This window comes from Canis aureus, chromosome 5 (genome assembly GCF_053574225.1).
Source record: "Canis aureus isolate CA01 chromosome 5, VMU_Caureus_v.1.0, whole genome shotgun sequence".
NCBI classification, from domain to species: Eukaryota; Metazoa; Chordata; class Mammalia; order Carnivora; family Canidae; genus Canis; species Canis aureus.
The window spans coordinates 78,321,387-78,341,655 of NC_135615.1; the positions used below are offsets into that span (position 1 = coordinate 78,321,387).

Genomic DNA, 20,269 nt, shown 5'->3' on the forward strand with positions numbered 1-20,269 from the left:
CCCAGGGGCACAGTGAGTGGTGATCCAAGACTGGCGGTGTGGTCAGCCTGAGCCCGTAACCTTAGCCCTTGCCCTCCTGGATGCTGTGTGTGCTGCGTGTGGGACTGGGGTGGGTGGCCCCTGTCCTCAGGTGGCTCCTCTCTGTAACCACTGAGCTGGAAGCCCTGGGGGCCCGTGTGCTGCTGCAGGAAGCATGAGGCTGGCCTCATTAGTGGCTCTGAAATGCCAGGCAGGCACAGCCCGCTGGGCCTCCTCATCTATTATGCATCTGGTGGGCAGGCCCCCGGCGGGCAGCTGGCACAGCACAGGACGGGGGAGCCAGCAGCTGCTTCCTGAGCCCACACCTGCCACCATACCTCTGGGCAGGGATTCCCCCAAGGCATGCCAAGGCAGCTCCTGCCTCATTGCCCCGGCCCCCCTTGGGTAAGGGAGGCCCACTGTGGACGGAGGCATGGGTGCTGATCCCCAGCTCGTTAGCCTGCCCATCCCAGCAGCCACTTCTGGGACTGCGCTGGGGGTCAGTAGGGGCTAGGGTGGGCAGAGGCAGGCTGAAACAGAATCTTAGGCGCATGGGCTCCTGGCTACACAGAACCTCAGAGCGATAAGGTTGTGGTCATTTATTCATTCAGCCACAAGTAACTAGTGAGCAACTACTGTATGCCAGGGACATTTCTAGGGACTCCGATTCACTAGAAAATGGGACAGGCACAGTCTCCATCTTCAGAGAGCTTGGTGAGGCCAGAATTTCACCACTTGGAACCTCAATTTCCTCATCCATAGAATGGGGGCTAGGGGAGACCTAGTCTATAAATAGATAAGAAACGAACCTCGATGGTTGTGCTGAAATTTAAGGATTTTATTTTTAGGCGATCTCTGCATCCAGTGTGGGGGTCAAACCCACAACCCTGAGGTCAAGAGTCGCACGCCCACCACCTGGCCACCCAGGCATCCCAGTGGTGCTGAATTTTAAAGCAAGGGTTCATGCTACCAAGAGCTGATCCTTACCTAGGTCTTACTGCGTGCGGGGCTGTTCCAAAACACTTTCCACAGATCGATGGATTTAATCCTCACAACCGCCTCATGAGGCAGCTACAGTTCCTGGTTTAGGGCTGAGGAAACTGAAGCAGTAGAGGGGTTAAGTAGCCTATTCAAGGTCTCTTGGCAAGACTCAGATTTGAACCTAAGCAGCTGGGCTCCAGTTTGCATATCGCCCGGTGCCGTACGGCAGGGAGGATGATCGAGGGAGTGATGGAAGGGCTTTCCGAGGAGGTAGCATTTGAGCCAAAACCTGAAGAATAAGATGAGCTGGAGATGTAGGAAGAGTTAGCCGGGGGAAGGAGGCATTCTTGACAGAGGGAACAGCAGGTGCAAAGGCCCTGAGGCAGGAACAAGCTTCGCGTGTCTTGGAGACAGAGAGGAGGCCCGTATTGGTGGAGGGAAACAAGGGAAAACGAGGTCGGGGTGGGTTTGCAGACAGGAAGAGGTAGTTTGCAGGAGGAGATAGATTGAGCACTGCCTGGTAGGAGTATGGATGTAATGTCAGTGACTGACGTGCAGAACGATTGTGTCTCAGACTCCTGGCTTTGTAATATCTTAGAATCAGAGAATTTGGGCCTTCTGGAGTCTTTGAAGATGGAAGAGACCTTTGAGATACCGTCCTGTGATCTCCCTCTTAGCAAGGAACCTTTGCCTTGGTACATGATCCCTTTGAGTATCGATCGGAATGAGGCTTTGGGGGGTCTCCTGAGAAGAATGCACTTTTAATTTTTTTTTTTTTTTTATGATAGTTACAGAGAGAGAGAGAGGCAGAGACACAGGCAGAGGGAGAAGCAGGCTCCATGCACCGGGAGCCCGATGTGGGATTCGATCCCGGGTCTCCAGGATCGCGCCCTGGGCCAAAGGCAGGCGCCAAACCGCTGCGCCACCCAGGGATCCCCAAGAATGCACTTTTATTTTCAAGACCCCCTGAAGCCCTCCATCCCTGGTTGAGACCATCATGACCTCTGAGCAGCTCCTTAGCTAGCTCTTCCTTGCTCACTCCTCATGACAGGAGGCTCACTACCCTCAATGTAGTCCATTCCAGTGCTGGATATCAAAAATTCTTCCATACTTAAAACCAGCTGACTAAGCCTAGATATAGCCTCTGGGTCCTCCCATCGCCCACAGTGGCCCTTTGATGAGATAAGGACAGGGATCATATCTCCACCAGCCTGTTGTTTCTGGACTCAACAGCTACTTGCCCCAGCCCTTTCTCATGTTTACCCTCTGATCAGCTCACTCTTACATGTGTCGAAGCGCTTTATCTTCCTAGATAGAAGGGGGCCAGGCAATGCCCCCTTCTAAGGAAGGCCATGTCCTTCTGGGGAGGATGCAGCTGGCGGGGGGCTCCTGGGAGCGACCCCAGACCAGAGAGGCCTCCTCTTCCAGGAAACAGCCCCTCTAGCTTCGGAGATAAGAGAAGATCCCCTCCAGATGGGTTTTGGTCCTGGGACTGCCACTGTTTTCCTGTGTGACCTTGGGCAGTGAGTCCCCATCTCTGGCTCATTCCCCCATGCCTGCCTTCGGCCCAGTGAAGGGACAGAGGGGGTCCCTAAGGACTCTGAGGTTCTCAGTCTGGTGGGCTCTGTCTGCCTCTACATCCGCAGCAGTGATCAGCCTCAGGTCCCTTCGTCGGTGGTGCATGGAAGGATTTGGGCTCTGTTTTTAGGCAGACTTGACTTCAGATTCCAACTTCTCACAGTTTCTCTTACTTGCTGTGTGGCCTTGAAATTGCCAGTCCGCCTCCCCGAATCTCAGATTGTCCACAACAGTGAGAGCTGTCTTGCTTACCCCACGGGAGTCTTAGAATGAAAGAAGTCCAGTGTGTGTGCTCCGTGGATGTTTTCCCTCTCCCTGAGCATTTGCATTTTGAGAGAAAAGCCTCATTAAGCCAAAGAGAGACTCATTAAGATTCTAGTACTACAATTTTCAGCACTATTGAGGTGGTTTGGTGGAGGAGCAGTGGTTATCAAGGGGACTCTTCTAATATTCCCAAATCCCCTAAAGGCTGTCCTCAGTTCAGGGTCCTCCCCAAGATAGTCATTCATTCATTCATTCATTCATTCAGCAAATTAGTTCAAACAAATATTTGGTGTGGGGATGCCCTCTGAGGGCCAACCAGACCCTGGGGACATGGCACTGGAGATGACAGACAGGGCCACTCCCCTTGTAGAGTTCCCGGTCCAGAGCAGGAAATGAGAAAAGAGGTGGTTCCAGTGGGGGGATAAGTGTCAATTGCAAAGATGTGGGGAGTTCTGAGGAGGACTCCTCCCCTACACCTAGGTATCAGGGGGGGCTTCCTGGAGGAAGCGACCCAGCTTCAATGTGGAGGAGAAAAGCATGTGATGGCATGAGCCAGATACAGGACAGAACTGGACCTGGCAGCTGCAGGTGGGAGGGGTGGCCATCAGGTCATGTTGCTGCAAGCCCCACTGGACTTCCTGTGGGGCTTGCAGGGGCCTGCCCCCCACCACCACTGGGTAGAAGCCTGCTGGGACCCCCATCACTCACTCTCCTTCCCGCTCCAGGAACTGCTCTGTGCTGTGACGTCTAGTGCTGGGTACACCGTCGGTTCCCTTCTCTGGGTCTTGTTTTTTTCACCTGTAAAATGAAGAAAACGAAAGCACCTACTTCAAAGATTATTGTGCATATTAAATGAGATAACGTGTGCCAAAGTGGAAAACCAGGGCCGGGCCCGGAGCGAAGCCAGCGATCGTGGTTATTGCCATGTCGTCCTTATCTGCTAGGCCCCACAGAGGGGCAGATTTGGGTAGACTCTGCCCTCTGGAAGCTCACCAACTGCCGGGAGGTGAGAGCTGCACATGAGCCTGCTCCCTGGCCAAGGGCACCAACCTGACACATTGGCCCTGAGAACACTGGCTTCTGTAGACAGACAGGCCTGCACCAAGTCCTGGCTGGGTGACCCCCTGCGGTGCCTCTCGTCACTGATCCGTGGTTTCTTCCTTTGTTCAGTGGGGGTATTAGTATTCAAGCCACATGCTCCAGGAGGGACAAAACATTCTGGGCCCAGGTGACCTGGAGAAACCCTCACTCTCTGAGGCTCGTTTCCCTACCTATAAAATGGGAAGATTGGCTACAAAATACTCTGATGTGCTGGGTTTCTAGCAAAGTCAGATAGTCCCTAATCTTGACCTGGTTTGACTGTTGGCTGCGTGATCTTGGGCTGGAGACTTAACCTCTCTGACCCTCAGTTCCCACACCTATAAATGGGGACAATCTTCACTTCACCATTCTTTCATGGCTTCCGTTAGCCATGTGTTCGTTCAACATTCATCGAGTCCCCACCATGTGCCAGGTAGTGTCTAAGAATTAGGGATACAGCAGCAAATCTTGTGGACGTGGTATCTGGCCTCATGCAGGTTACCATCCAGTGCAGGAGACAGATGCAAAATGAGCTGACAAATTAAGTAATTTCATATGAGTAATGGGTAATGAGTGACGGGGCAGGTGGAAAGGGTCCCCTTTTTGCTAAGAGTATCAGGGAGGGCCTCTCAAGGCCTGAGTGGGAAGGAGCTGGCCGTGGGAAGGGTAGTCCAGAAAGAGGGCAGAGTGAGTGAGTGAGTGTAAAGGCTTTGAAGCAGGAACAAGATCCCTTGCCCTACCCCAAATCTGGAACATTCCAGATCCTCTCTTGGCAGCAGGTGGAAGGCAGCTGAGCAGCCAGGGGCGATGGAGGTCTACCTTCTCTCAGATCAAGAATGGCTGCTCAAGAGGCAGGTCTGGAGGAGGGGGTGGGCACTGTGAGCAGGCATGCAAGACCAGGCTTGGGTTGGGCCCCGAGTGAGCAGGACGTCCTCTGAGCTGGCAGGGGTGGAGCCCTGGTGCCCACCTGGCTGCCCTCCCGCCCAGAAGTATTCTGGGGTCTGGCACAGAGACTCTGGGCCTGGCTGTTTGGGGAGGGGTTCGGGGCAGGGGAGCAAGGGAAATTATGCTTACTTTCTCTCTCACCCCAGCCACCCTGGTTCTGGGCACTGGCCCAGATCTGGCCCATTCACAGGGCCAGAGTGCTTTGAGATGACCCTGTCCTATGCACATGCATGCACACACACACACACATACACACACACACACGCACACTTTCCATACATATGCTCATGGACTTGCTCATGTCCAGACAGCTTGGTCATGAACCGAGTTCTGTCCATACAGTCACTCCTGGAGCAGAGCGTAACTGACCCTCGACTAAGTGCTAGGCCCCCAAACAGATCCAGTCCTCACCTGAGGAAGCTCCGTTTCTAGAAGGAGAGATTGACAGTGATCTGGGTCACAGCAGGACATGTGCAAAGCAAACTGGTCAGTCCACAACGGCCCAGGCCCCGGACAAGGCCTCTGGGGAAGCCCGTCAGGGTGGGCGCGGCCCGACCCAGCGTGAGGTGGGGGCTCTAGGAAGACGGGAGAAGCGATGGGGGGGCAGGGAGAGCGTAACAGGTGGGGAGTGTGCTGCGTGCAGAGGCCCGGAGGTGGGCCAGGCGCGCGGGGTCTCGTGGGCCGCGTGAGGCCTGCATGCGGTGAGAAGCCACCCAGGGCTTTCAGGCGGGCGGATGACGCGACAGATACAAACACGCTCGGAGCTCGGATGCGAACCCCCACACGGCCCAGACACGAACGCTTTCTCTCCCACCCACATTTCACGTTCCTGCCAGGCCTCCATCTACATCCTCCCCCGCAGAGACACACACCCTTTTGTACCACCAGGCAGAGCTGCAGAAACTCCTGAGCAGGCTACTAGCAAAGTGTCAGACGTGTGCCCCGCCCGCTTGTTGATTGTGTGTGGCAGGGGGAGGGGGAGGCTCGGATCCAGCCAGGATTGACCGTGGCTCACTCCACATTTGCACGGCCGTGTGCCTGCCCCCTGCACACACGTGCACCCTGCACGTGGAAGGTGGCTTCTAGCTCAGGGAGTACTTCTACATGCATTATTCCGCTGAATTCTCCCAGCAACCCTGCAGGAAAGATTTATCAACACCCTTTCACAGCTGAGGAAACAGGCTCCAGAGAGGTGAAGTGACTGGCCCCAGGTCACACAGCTAGAGTACAGCATTGTCAGGATTTGAACTCAGCTCCATCGAACTTCTAGATGTGTTCAGTGGCCCATCTGAACTCAGGCACACGTGGATGTGCTTGCCCCCTTTCTAGGCTGTCACAGAGAATGTAGCAAGTGACCTTTTAATGACAGATTCTTCCAGAAACAGGTGGATCAACATGGAAAGTTATTTAGAGCTGCCCCCACCCCCGCCATGTGTGCCCACCTGCCCAGTGACCCTGCAGCCTCTGGGGGTAAGGTCGGTGGTGGGGCTGGGCACCTGCCAGGCTGCCAGGCTGGGGCAGCGCAGGGCATAGAGCTGAGGCTAGGAGCCGGGCCTGCATTTGCATTTGCAAATGAGGCAGACAGCCCTGTCTCTGAACTGGCTAACTAACCCCAGCTGGCCTGGCTCCCGGGACATGACAGCTGAGGTCCAGGGGCACGGCCCTGTGCCCAGCTGCCTGGGGTGCTTTTCTCCGGCCTTCTCTCTTCCCTGACGCTCAGAGAAGGTTGCCTAATGCTTAATGTAGGGGAAAGAGCGTGGGCTTCAGAGTTGGCCAGAACCGGGGACACAGCCCAGTACTGTCACTCCTGGCTAAGGGACATTGGCCACGATGCTTAACCTCCCTCAGGGTGTGCTTCTCCTCCTTGGAATAAGGAGTGAAGAATATCTCCTTCTCAAGATGATTGAGAAAGGTTAAGAGTCAGCTACTCAGCTGACTCATAGTAAGTGCTCAGATTTTCTTAAAGAAATCTCCACCCCCCCCCCACCATCTCGATTACAAAAATAATACGTGTTCATTGTAAAATCCAAACAATGCAGAAAAATACATCCTGTAGAAGGCAGGAGCTCCTTGTGGTCCTGCTGCCCAGAGATAACCCACGTGAATTTTAATTTTCACAAGTAAGCTTTCTGTTGTACAACCTTGCTTTTTGTAACTTAACAATATGCCTCAAACCCCTTTTTCCATCAGGACAAGAGGCCTCCTTTGCAATCACTGTGTGGTAGTCCATGGTTTGCGTGGGCCCTGATGCATTTATCCAGCCTCCTTTTAGTGGACGTTGGGGTGGCTTCCAGATGGTGGCTATTGCGAACGCTGCTGCAGTGAATGCCATTTGTTCATATATTTTTGTGCATTTGTGTATAAATGTCTAGAAATGGAGTGGCTGGGCTAAAGAGTATACACGTTTTCGTTTGTTAACAGGAGTGGCCAAAACCCCTGCAGAGAAGTGGTAGCGATCCATGTGCCCCAACAGACCAGAAAAAGTCCACTTCCTCAAAGTCATGGGAATTTACTCACTGCCTCTGCCGCCCACCACAGGGACCCTAGAGCCATCAAGAGGCATAGATTCCCGAGAAGGGAAGGCCAGGAAATGCTCAGGGTTAATGTTGATATACTTTGCATGGATGAACTGACCCAGTCCTCATGACAGCCCTTTGGAGGTAGGCATTGTTGTTACCTCCATTATATAGACTAGGAAATTGAGGCCCAGAGATGTTAAGTAACTTGCCCAAGGTCACACAGCCATTAAATGGCAGAGCTGGCTCCAGAGCCCACCCCTGTGATGTTACACGGCTTCTCCGGGCAGGAGCTTGTGATTTAGTGAGCACTTACTATATACTCAGCTGTAGGCTAGTCAGATGGTGCATGTAACCTCTGATTTATTCTACACAACCACCTGGTGAAGTAGGTCTTACTATTTCATGTTGCAGATGAGGAAGCAGGCTCAGAGAAGAGAAGCAGCTCGAAGGAGCCAGAGGCCTCCTTCCCAAACCCCCCCGCCCCGGGGGCAGAGCGAGCCCACCTGGCTGCTGGTGCACCCGGTTCTCAGCTGACTCCTCCTGGAGGATGTCAGAGCTGGGCCTTAGCATCATCTAAGCAGAGTCCCAGTTTCCAGTGGAATCTGCTTGGAGGTGACTTAATCCTGCCATGTGGTGATTTAGAGGCAGAGCCAGGGCTTCTCCTTGTCACTTGTGGTTAGGAGATGGCAACCCTGTCCCTCCTGAGCAGGCTACTAGCAAGTGAGGGGTTTTACCTTGGCCTGGACAGGGACTTCTGCTCACCAGCTGGGCCTGGGGCCCACACCTGGTGAGCCTCTCAGCTAGAGAGGGAGAGGGATGAATTACACAAGGTCTAAGCACTGGAAGGTTCCATGTCTGGGCGTTGGGACCCAAGGAATGCCGAGAACAGCTAGAGAGCAGTGGGGAAGGTGTCCCTGGGGCTTTGCTTGGAGGTGGGGGAGGCCTGGCTCACCCTGCTCAGATGCCAACACCCCACACCACCGTCTGGGCCAGAACAGGCGGCAGGGTGTGAACCCTGAATGAGTGACTAAGCGTAAGAGAGGAGGGCCAGTGGGGGAGTGGGTAGCTGATGGAGCGTGTGAGCGAAGGAATGTGTGGACCTCGGGAAAGGGAGACTGACTCCCTGGGCTGCAGAGGCGGGGAAGGACAATGAGGTTAATGACGGAGACGGGGTGTAGGTGGCATCGGGCCCCAGGCCGCGGTGCTGGGAAGGGCCCTGCTCACAACCTCCTGGGCACTGCGCTGGGGCTGGCGGCCTGTGGCAGGCTGGTCAGCGGGGCTTGTCCTGCCCATGGGGAAGGAGTGGAGCAGAGGGCTCGAGCTTCAGGTGCAGTACCTCGGGCATGCCACCATCCCCATCTTGGCCTCAGCTCTCTTCCAGGTGGAACAGAGATAACGTTATCTGCTTTAGGGGCCTTGGGAGGCTGTTGGGAAGGCCTAGCGCGAAGAAGGCAGTTTGTAAAGTACGAGGCTGGGTCAGCACACGTTGTCATTACCCCAGCGGGAAGAGGCCCCGTGGCTAGGTCATCTCAGTGTCACCCCCCGCCCCACGCCGATTTCAGGGAGGAGCTGGTTCCAGGGAAGCGTGAGGGTGGGGGTCAGGCCTAGGCCACAGCCGAGCTCTAGCCACCTGGGCAGGGCAGGCCCTGGCATACAGCAGGTGGATAGGAGGCCCAGTCCCTAGGTGCCGTGCCCCCGGGTGGGGGCCGGTCCCATGACCTCCTCTCGGGGCTGCCAACCTGTTGTTTGCTCAGGAGGCCACTACCTGGCCCGGCTCCGGCATCCGGGTGTCTTGGCGCTCAGCCAGCGTGGAGTGAGGGTGGGGGCCCCCAGTGCTGCCTTCCTGCTCAGCCCCTCTGCCCAGCCTGGGGCCTGAGGGCTGCTCCTCCCCCTCCAGGGTGGGGGTGGCCCCGCCAACTCTACTGTGTGGTGGTTGTGGGTCCCCTGGCCCATCTTGCAACCTCGCTGAGCCTAGGCTTCCTTGTTCTGCAGTGCTTGATAACGGCAGCCCTGTCAGGGTTGTTGTAAGGACTATATGACCTCACAGTGTGTGGCTCCCCCACCCCCAGGTTCCCTCTGGAGTCCTGGTAGAGGTCAAAGGCGCCTGGGGAAAGGAGAGCCAGGAGTGACCATGTCTGTGTCCCTGCCCTCCCTGTGGGCCTTGCGGGGAGGGGGCCAGGCTCCCTGGGCCTGGCTTCAGAAACTTGCTCGCCAGGCTGTCCTGGCCACCTTCCCTGGCACCTTGGCAAGCCAGGGGCAAGTGGTGGTGGGCGGGGGTTGGGGGGAGCAGCAGCAGTGCCGGGTGGTTGAGCACTGGAGACAATGGGCCTCTGTGGCCCACAAGGGAGGGGGCAGCCCCAGGGCAGCCTCTAGTCTCCAGTTTCAGGAGATTAGAGTCCCCTCAGACCTGATACCACAGCCAGGAGACCTAGGCAGCCCCCCAGCCCCACCCAGAGGGGCCTCTCTTAGGGGGTGAGGGCCCACCGGCGTGGCCCTCCACACCCGCGTTTCACCTTGAGGTCTGTATCCTCTGCTGCCCCCCACCTGAGTCATGAGGTTGGTAGAACCAGTTGTTTTCATGGAGACCAGGGAGACTGAAGGGATCCTGGCCTCTGATGACCAGCGCTGAGCTGGTCTCGACCCCCGAGGCCCTGTCCTGGGCTAGCCCCCCCCAGTGCTTCTCAGCCCTATGTTCTTTGGCTAGCTGAGTAGCTGCTCTGCCCTCCCAGCCCCCCAAGTCTAATTTCTCAACTTGTGTGTGTGTGTGTGTGTGTGTGTGTGTGTGTGTGCCATCCAGCACCTGCCCAGCGCCCTGCTCCCCGTCACAGGCTTTCTACCTTGATGGCCATGTGTCACCGGCTCTGGCCACCAGGGTTTCACCATTTAAAATGAACTTTGGGGCGCCTGGGTGGCTCAGTCGGTTAAGTGTCCACCTTAGGCTCAGGTCGTGATCCTGGGGTCCTGAGATGGAGCCCCATGTCGTGTCAGGCTCCTTGCTCAGCGGGGAGCCTGCTTCTCCCTCTCCCTCTGCCCTTCCCCCTGCTCATGCTCTTTCTGTCTCTCAAATAAATAAAATCTTTAAATAAATCAACTTTAAAGCACGAATAGTTTTTACCAGGATGCAAAGAATGAAAAGGGAGCCCCCAAGCAGAGGAAACAGCCTGTGCAGAGGCTCAGCAGGGAAACAGTGTGTCTTCTTTGGAAAACTGCTGGCAGCCCAGCCAGGCTAGGACAAGGCCACGGGGCAGGACAGGAAGGGGGTGTGTGTGGAGATGCAGCTAGGAGAGTCACAGGGGCCACAGCGCCCTGGGGACCTCCATCCACCCAGGGCACCCATCTTTGGGGGGCCACAGGGCCAAGTCGTACCCACAGGACAGCCCAGCCACTGACTGCTCTGGTGCCCCGAGAGGGTGGAGTTCTCCAGGAGAGTGGCTAACAATGAAAATAACAATAGCAAATGCTTCTGTAGTGCTTACTCTGTGGCTCACAGCAGCCTTATGAGGGCGTTTATCGACTGTCATTTTCAGAGGGGGAAAAAGACAGGACCCTCCCACCTACTCTCCAGCTGGCTAATAGGGGGGAAGCAACCCAGGAAGGCACCTGGGCAACTGTCCTCAGCCTTACCCATCTCCTTCCACAGTGCAGGCATCTGATCTGCAGTTTGGCAGTGGGTGGAGACACTGTGAGATGCCCCCGGGCCCCAGTGCGGCCTCAGGAGCCCCTCATGGAAGGCCTAGGTTCTGGTCCCCGGTCTGCCTCTGCCTTTTTGGGACACCTCCAGGGTGGTGGTTTAACCTCTCTAAGCCTCAGTTTATCCTTCTGGGAATTGGGGATCCTAGCGACTGCCTTATCTCCCTCTCCAGTTCCGGTGAGACTCCCAGGAGTGAGCAGATAAAGAGCACTTTTGAAAAGTACAAAGAGCTGTACTCACGACAGTGAGATTATTATTGTTACCTCGATGTGGAGATAAGGGATGGGAGGAGGTGCACTGACAGTTGCCAAGAAACCTGGGAGCTGTCAGCAAGTGGCTTCCGGCCTGGCCCATCCCACTCGGGAGCTGGGCCACCGGGGCCCTCCCCCACTCCCCTGCTATGCCCTTTCCCTGGGGGAGATGGGTGCTCCGGGAGGGTGGGGAGCTGGGGCCAGCTGGCTGGCGGCCACGTACCTCCAGGGCCTGAAGGTGACCCTGGAATGTGCCTGGTCCAGACGCCAGCTTGGCTCAGACTTTCTGTGTGACCTTGGGCAAGTCACCTCCTCTCTGACTGACACCTTTTCCTGTGTACAAGTGTCCTGTACCTGGAGGCAGGTGTCCAGGCCAGACAGAGCAGGATTGGAGCGCTGGGCCTAGGGAAGATGCTTGGTGGTGGCTGCTGGAGCCAGGGGAGGGCTGCCATGGGGCGGCCACTGGGGGTCAAGGTTAGGCAACCGGACTGACTGGGTTGAGAGCAGCTGTGATGTGTGTAGTAGAAGAACCTTGGGCTGGAGTTTATCCTCTGCTCTGCCCTTTCCCTGGTGGGACCGTGGACTTCTCACTTAACCTCGCGCTGATCCTTAGTTTTCTTATCTGGAGAAAAGGTGAATAATATCCAACCTCATGAAGTTGCCATGGTGCCCAGATGAGACAATAGACTGTAGAGTGATATGCAGATAGGACTTTGGTCACAGCAGGGTGAAGGGAAAAGAGGGGAGAGCTCCCCATGTCCCAGCACGCTCCCAGCACCCCTCTAGCTGCTGTGTGTGCAGAGAATCCGAAGCATTTTAAGCTGAGCCAGGCCATAGGGTCAGGAAGGTTTTCAGAGAAGTGGGGAGGGACAGACCCCGTGGGAAGAGAATGGTGAAGACCAGGAGGAGACCAGGGTGGGACAGAGACTGTCGGGCGGGCGGGGGGGGGGGGGGGGGGGGAGGCAGTGGAGAAGTTCAAGTTTACAAGAGGGAGGGAACCAGCCAAGTTGGTGGGGGTCTGGAGAGGCCAGAGGCAGGAGGGGAATGGGGGAGCCAGAAAGAAGGGGGTGAGATGGGTACGAGATGCGGGAGGCTGAGAAGGGGAGGGAAGGCAACAGGACTTGGGGGGGGGCAGGAGACAGGCTGAGTTTACTCATCCCTGCCAAAGTATTTATTGAGCAACTAGTATCTAATCAGAGTCAGGAGACTGTGGCATTAGGGCACCTAGACCCAGATGGTTGAGGGTTCCGGTCCTCTGTGTTTCACTTGCTGTCAGTGTGACCTTGGACAAGTTGCTTAACCTGTCTGAGTCTTAGTGTCCTCCTTTGAGAGACTGAATCCAAGCAAAGCAGTTAGAGCAGAGGCTGCCCAGGGCACATCCGGTATCAGAGGTGGCTGTCCTTGCTATTACTGTTATCATTGCCTCTCAGATGGGACCTGCTGGGTCCGCCCATGTTATGAAGTTCAGATCTTGGGCTCTGGAGTGACAAACCTGGATTCCAGTGCCTGCTCTGCCTCCTTCACTGTGTGACCTTGGGCAAGTTAACATATCTTGCTCAGCTTCAGTCGCCCCATGTGTAAAGCAGGCAGTTTTGGGGCACCTGCCTCCCTGGGTTGCTGTGATGATTAAGTGAAATCAAACAAGGCAGGCTGGCTGTGGCTTTTGTGATTGCCATCCTTCTGTTCCCTAGGGCTGGGATGGATGGGGGCAGGCAGGGCCAGAGCCTCCAATTCCTGCTCTGTCCCCTGCCCTTTAGGGCCTCGAAATGACCTTGTAGGTGGAGGAGTCGCCTGGCAGGGGGAGGGGGCTGGGTACTGCCTGGGAGGGGCCTACTCTAGCCAGCCAGGGACTAGAGAGTTGAGGGCCTTGGGGCAGGGTCCCTGATAGAAGTCAGACCCCTATTTCCCCCTTGTCTTGAGAGGCCTCCCTAGTCCTGTGCCAGCATGAACAGTCCTGTGTGTGGGATGGGTACCCGGACATGCAGAAGCTCAGACCCAGAGGTTCTGGAAAGGGAGTGTGTTAGGGAGCTGTTGCCAGACTGACCTGCAGCAGCCACTGTCCGAGCCTGGGGGCTGAGGGGGCAGATAGAAGACCACCACCCGAATAGCTCCACCGGGCCACACCCAAGACCACTGTCCCCGTGGCCCCACCACTAAGGGGACCCAGCTTCACCTGGGCTGCAACGCCAGCACTTCCTGCCCCTGGGCAGCCTCTGCTCTCCTCTCCACCCCGCTGGCACTAGCCTTGCTCATTCCAGGGCTGGGAGGGGGGGCGGCACTTTAAATTCAGGCTTTGGCACTGACCTGGTGGGGGAAGTGGCTTCACCTCTCTGAGCTTCAGTGTCTCCATCTATAAAAATGGGGATATTATTTTTATAAATAACTCTCATCTCCCAGCACTGAAGTGAGGGTGTAAAAATGCTTGACACAGTTCCAGGCACGTGACCCAGGTCTCAACAAAAAGTCCTCAGGGCAACCTCAGTGGAATTTGCCTGGACCACGTCTGTGGGCCTCTCTCTACTCCCCCGGCTCCCATCTTTCCCCAGGTCAGCACACCTTGCAACCTGCAGGGACCTAAGTTTGGCTATTCCCTTGCTCACAAACCTCCAGTGCCTCTCTGCTGCCAACCTTCATTCATTCCTTGATCCATTCAATCATTTCTCCGTTCAACAAATACTTGAGACCCTAACTTGGGGAGCCAGAGTTGACCAGGAATGAAGGAATACCAAAGAATTCACTGAGCAAATACCTATGGGCTGCCCAGGCTCTGTGAGTTTTTTTGGAAGCAGAGGCTGGGAGGGGTGTGTCCCCAGCTCAGGGTCACACAACAGGTAAGTGTCCCGGAATATCTTCCTCGCACTGCCACACTGATGCCACGGCTTGAAATGCCACTGCCACCATGTCTATTTTTCTAGGTCAAGCACTGCTTTAGTGTAGGCCCCACTTTAAAGATGCCAGGAGCCCGGAGAGGCAGAGAGGTATCAGGTGCCTGCGGCAGGGCTGTGGAGGGCTCCTCTGGGCCGTTTCTCCTACTGGAGAGGCTGGGCTGAGGGGAGTCAGCATGGGGGCTCGGAGGGTCCTGGGGGCAAGGGGTCTCCTTTCTGGGCCAGGTTCCCCAAGGCTCTTCTCCTTTCAGGGTGTGGCAGGCCCGTCTCCGCCTGACTCAAGCCCGCCGCTGTGGGCCTGAATGACTCACCCTCTCAGGACCAGCCTCAGTGGATGGGACTGGGGCGGGGGTGCAGCCACGTCAGGGTGGCCCTAGGCAGCAGGCGGAAGCCAGGCCTGCTCGCCCGGCCCCAGGCTCCTGGGTTCCAGGAGCCACTGGGCACTTCCTCTCCCTGACCCCCGAGGTGGCCTCCCCAGCAGGCTTTCTGGGGTGACGGGAGCTGACTTCACCCTCACCAGACCTGCTTCCTTTCCTCAGGGAGGGGTGTGGGTGTGGGCAAAGAGTCAGGCTTCATGAAGATGCTGGTTCTGCCCCTGACCAGTTGTGTGACCTCTGCATGCCTCTGAGTCCTCATCTGTTAAGTGAGAATACCAGTGTGGTGAGGAGTCTGTACCCTCAGGCCTGGAAAGAGGGGCTGGCACAGGGCCCAGCACACAGTAGGCCCAGTGGGTGTCTGCTGTTGTTATTGTCATTAAGAACAGCAATAGGCCAAGTGTTCTCTCAGCTGTCTCCCTGAAGGCTCAGGGAGGGTTTTTAAAGGTTCAGCACCCTGTTTAGTACAGAAGTCAGAGGACTCAGCCCTCTAGATAGCAACTCTCGCTGCCCCCTGCCTCAGTCTACCCATCTTGAGAATGGGCTGTGGACATCCTCTTGGCTGGAGTACGTATTGGGGGATGCCCAGTGGAGAATTTGGGGAGAGACCCTGTCCACATCTCTGATCTCTGGGAAAGGAGAGCCTGCTTGGCAACCTTGCTCCCAAAGCCCCTCCTCTCCTACCATGAAATCTCTCCCCCAACTCTGAGAGCCTCTCTTTCTCCCCAAGCTCACTGACCTCCCAGCTTGGGGCTCTCCCTGACCACAGACTCTTTCTCTCTTCCAGGAGGAGTGATGGGCAGAACCAGCGCTTCCCTCAGGCATTAGACCTGCCACGAGTGGACTTGGTTCCCTCCCATCCTGCTTCACGCTACCCCAAGGTCAGTGCCCCCTCCCCATTGCCCCTGGTCTGGAGACCCCTGGGACTGAGAGATCATTAAGAAGGACCACTGGACAGTGGTAAAACATTCATGCAGATGATGCTTAGGGCTTAGCTCCCAGTGGGACACCACTGGGTAGGTTGGTCTGGGGTCTGTAGCACTGTTGGTGAGGGGATAGAATGGCTGCGAATAAATTGGCCAAACAGTTATTCTACATCACCCTCATCATCAACATCACCATCAGCTTCCTCATCTGTAAACCAGGTGTAATGAGAGCACCTAGCACAGAGCTATCATGAGGTTTAAATGAAAAAAAATGCCAGTAAAACATTCCTTGCATGATATCTGGCACAAGGTAAGAGCCCTATAAATAAGATCATTAGAATCAAACATTTGCCTGGCATTTGATTTGGGTCAGACTCTGTGCTGGGCGCTGAGGGGCCAGGAATCAGTCTGGTACAGACCCTGCCCTCCAGGAGCCAGAGTCCAGGTGAAAGATAAATAACCGAACAACTTAGCAGAATACCAGTGACAACCACCAGCATTTATTGAGACTTATTATGTGCCAGGTGGGCACCTAATGCTTTATAGGCATTATTTCATTCCATCCTCAAACTATAAGTATTATGCGATAGCTACCGTCATTAGTCCCATTTTGCAGATGAAAAAAATCAAGGCTCAGAGAAGTTAAGCTACTTGCTTAAAGACACACAGGTTAGGATATGATGGGGCTGGGACTGGAACTCGGGCTGTGTGACCAGAGTGCCTGGCCTTGTGGCCTCCCTGATACAGAAGGTAATAAGCCCTCACTTTTGCAGTACACTTTTTGGTTTCTAACAGACAGACATCATGCCTCTTGGTCATTTCATCAAACCTTGGGGTAGGCATTCTCCAGATGAGGATCCAGATGCTCAGAGAAGCTTCCCCAAGGCCACACAGCTAGGAATTAGGAGATGCAGGGCTGGCCAAGCTCCTTTTCCATCACTCTGGCCTGAAGCAAGAGCCATGTATCTCTCCTCAGCTGGGAAGGCAGATGGCCAGGGACCATAATCCTTGTGGGGGACCACCATCTCTAAGGGGGTCCCATGTGGATGTCCTTGGGCAGCATCAGCAGGTTCCTGAGACCCTCTCCCGTGCTCTGTGCCTGGAGAAAAGCCCAAGACAGGGCCATGTGGATCATGGGGCTTGGCAGGAAGGGAGCAACTCGAGGGCACCTAGGTTCATGAGGCCCCCAGCCCATCTCCCCCGAGGCATACAGGAGGAATTCTTGGTTCTCATCAAGGGCTGTGTGCCCTTGGACCATCGCTTCCCCTCCCTGGTCATAAGTCTTCCTATCAGGAAAATGAGGGTTGGAACAACCCATTGTCCTGAGTCCTGCCTGCTTAGACAGCCTGGGGCTACCTTTCATGGGTTAGCTCTGAGCCACCTCCCCTCAGGCTTCCTGGCCTCCACCCAGTCGGCCAGAAGCCTCCATTTGTGCCAACACAGCTCAGACGGCGGGCTCCAAACCACTCCATCCTGACAGCCCACCCCCACTCCAGCAGAAGCAAGACCCTGTCTGTGGATCATCCTCCTTTGACAGCGAAGGAAACCAGACTACAGACAGATTGAGTGATCCCCCTGGATGCCCAGCAAACCAGTGGTAGGGCTGAGGACACGCCCCTCCTCCAGCACCCCTAAGTCTGTGCACATTGATCATGTTGACGCAGCCAATCTGGGAGGCAGGTCACCTCCCTGTGCCAGTGGGCAAGTCCCTGCTCCTCTCTGGGCCTCAGTTTCCTCATCTGTAAAACAGAGGTGACAGTTCCTCCTCTACCCACCTTGCCAGCTTCTAGCTGGGTAATGACTATGAAACTAACTTTGGAAAGTAGAAATCAGGAAGCTGAACTGTATGGGCAATGTTATATTCCCAGGACAGGATGGAACATCCAGAAGGGACAGTCCCCTCTCATTGGAAAACCACATTTGTACAGACACTGAGGTATTGAGGGCCCCCTTGTAGGCAGTTCTATACTCAGGGATTCAGAAATCTGCACACGTGTACATGCACAGTCTACCCATACCTGTGTCCATGGACACACTCACATGTCTGCAAATGTATTCGGAGACTTGCAATATGTACACATGTATGTATATACAGACACACGTGCACAAACATGAACACAGATACACAGGATGCCCGTGCACACACACATCTGGTCCCAGAGTCACACACATACAGCTGCATGCACATGTGTGTACACTCGCTACTCTGCCTGTCACACAGACGTCTCCAGTGATGCAAGCAGTTCTCACCTCCTCCCAGTGTGGGAATGGATGTTTCTCTGGCTGCATTTTGATGGGTGCCCGGAAGCGCTCAGGCCTGGAAGTGCCTGCATAAATCAATATTTGCTGCTGTTAATTATTAAAAACAAAGCTACACCGTGTCTGGAACACACATCTCCAGGGTTCCCACCGGCTCCCGGGGCTCCAGCCTGACCCAGGGCTAGGTCTGGAGGAAAAGAAGGCCCAGTGCCTTCCTTTCAGGAGCCCTTGGCCCTGGAGATGGAGGGTGGTGGGCAGCTGCTGGCAGCTACTCGGGGAAGCTGAAGAGAGATTGTGCGCTGAGCTGGTGGGCAGCCCTGCCCCTGCAGGGTCCAGAGCAGCTGGTGTTGACTTGGCCACACACAGCTCAGGAAGCAATTGCTGCTTTCCCAGTTATCTGTCTGGGGAGGGGGTGCCGAGGTCCCTGCCCCTACTGTACAGTGGCGGACGCAATGCAGGGTCAGCTGGAAGGGCCTGCAGAGGTGGGAAAACCGAGGGCCTTATATTTTACAGATGGGGAAAGAAGCCTACAGAGATGGCAGGGCCTCACTCAAGTCCACTCGGCAAGTTGTAGCAAGGCCAGCGCTAGAAGCCTCAGGTCCTGAAGTCCTTGGCAGCGTCTGTTCCCTCCCTCCCCCAGGGTCGGGGCAGTTAGGGTCCGGGGTCGGCATCGGACCTGGGGAAGGAAGGAGACAGGCCAGCCACCAGCAGGCATGGGGGGTGGGGGGATGAGGGAGGGGCCTTTCCCTGGATTCCCAGTTTCTGCCCTTCCTAGCTGTGCGAACCTGAGCATGACACTTCACCTCTTCAACCAGTTTTCTACTGCGTAATATGGGGCTGACTCTCGTACTCCTCCTGCATTGCGGGGAGAGGTCATCCTTGCCAAGCGTGCAACATTCAGTAGCTGCTCCAGGAGAGCCCCGTCTGCGGGGTAACCCTCTCCTCTTCCTGCTCAGCTTCGCAGCCTGTCCCGAGAACCTGGTTCTTGAGGCCCTGGGGCGGGGTAGCCAGAGTCTGGGAAGATAGAGAAGGGGGGTAGGGGCGCGCTGAGTGCAGCCCTGGGGCTCCCGGGGGCCTCGAGCGCGGAAGCCTCACGGCGGGAGCGCGCAGGCGCAGAGTCCGGGGGCCGCGGGCCGGGCCGCGCGGGGGCGGGGCCTCCGCGGTCCCCGCCCCCGGGCTCCGAGGCCACGCCCCCGCGCCGCCCGTACCTGGCGCCCCGCCCCCTCCGGGACGGGACCCGGCGAGCCCAGCGCAGGCAGCGCGCCGCCGGGAGCCCGGGGCCGGGAGCGCGGAGCTCGGCGCTGCGGGGCCCGGGCTGGGGCGCGCGCGCGGGCGGGGGCCGGCCGGGCCGGCAGGAGCGCAGCCGGGGCGGGGGCCGGGCCGGGCCAGGCTCGGGATGGCGCAGCCGCGGCCCCCGGCGCCCCCCGGCCGTCCGCGGAGGGGCTCGCTGCCCGCCGGGGCCAGCTGGCAGGTGAGGACCCGGGCGGGGGCGGCCTGGCCGCGGGCGTCGCGGAGCCCGCTCAGCCCGACTTCCTCGGGGCCGGGCGGGCTCTGCCCCAGCCAGGGCGGCGTGCGAGGCTCCGCCATGGAGGGCGTGTGAGCTTCTGGGCTGACACCGGCCCGGCCCGGCGGCCCCGGGGCGCAGCCCTGCCCTGGGGGCCCTGGCCTCGGGCTCTTCCTAGAGCCGGCCGGCTCCGAGTGGAGCGGCGGGGTGACACCGCGCCTCTGTCGGCCTCGGGACCCTTCCCCGTCCCCCGCCCCCTCGGGAGCTGTCTGAATGTCGCCCTGTAACTCTGCGTGGTGCTCCGGGCCACTTAGCTCAGGTCCTCCGTGTGTCCGGGGCGTCTGTGAGGCTGCAACTGCGGGCATCACTTGTTGCCGTGTGTGCTCTCTGGGTGACAGTACCATGTGTCAGTGCTGATGTGGCTCTGACTCCCGGGGCATTGTTCCTGGCCATTGTTCCCTCAGGTCACCCTGAGTCGGGTGCTCTGGGGGCCACTGATGCGCCCACATCGCTGCTGGGACTGTGCTGGGCCGAGGCCTTGTGCTGCCCAGGCAGAGAGCCCCATGTTGCTGTTGTACAGGATATGGAGTTAACAGGTGTATTTGTCTACCTGGACTGCAGGTGTGTCAGTGTTTTCTGCTGTAGCTGCTGCCTGGGGGATTGTCTCTCAGAGGGTTGGGTGTGGCTTAGGTGTCCATGGGTCAGTGTCTCCCGTGAACTCTCGTAGTGCATTTGCAGGGTGGGTTTTGCCTCTGTGGGCAGGCCTCCTAGTGTGCACATGGGGTGTTTGTGGTTTGTGGTCTTCAAGCTGTGTGTGTGCACATGTGATGTACCCATCATGTGTAAGGGGGTGTGTGTGAGGGTCGGACCTCTACCCTTCATCCTTGATTAACCACTTCCACAGTTGCGGCGTACTTGTCCCCCCTCAAAAACTCTCTTAATGTTGTGGTCAGGTCTGTCATGTCTGTTGACAGAGGTGAGCAACTCTGTTAGA

General features: G+C 56.8%; 1 protein-coding gene and 1 long non-coding RNA gene across 17 annotated transcripts in view; one reads left to right on the forward strand and one right to left on the reverse strand.

Annotated features, from left to right (window-relative positions):
- RAP1GAP (RAP1 GTPase activating protein) overlaps positions 1 to 20,269 on the forward strand; it is a 63,071-nt gene that overhangs the window by 20,646 nt on the left and 22,156 nt on the right. For 13 of the 15 annotated variants that reach the window (XR_013380616.1, XR_013380617.1, XR_013380608.1 and 10 more), the window contains one exon: positions 15,374 to 15,467. Coding sequence is in view for 5 of the 15 variants with exons in the window: in XM_077899244.1 (XP_077755370.1) it covers positions 15,374 to 15,467 (94 nt within the window). In the remaining 10 variants the exon portion in view is untranslated. Of the gene's footprint in view, positions 1 to 15,373; positions 15,468 to 18,342; positions 18,370 to 19,161; positions 19,243 to 20,269 lie in introns of those variants that run through there. The other 2 variants (XR_013380614.1, XR_013380611.1) reach the window with 2 other exon arrangements.
- Positions 12,392 to 18,860, reverse strand: LOC144314761 (uncharacterized). Of its 2 annotated transcripts, none has more exons than XR_013380619.1 (3): positions 18,557 to 18,860; positions 17,763 to 17,839; positions 12,392 to 13,677 (listed from the first exon to the last, which is right to left on the reverse strand). It is a non-coding gene; the product is annotated as an uncharacterized LOC144314761 (long non-coding RNA). The 2 variants fall into 2 exon arrangements; XR_013380618.1 differs by lacking the exon at positions 12,392 to 13,677 and adding an exon at positions 16,010 to 16,611.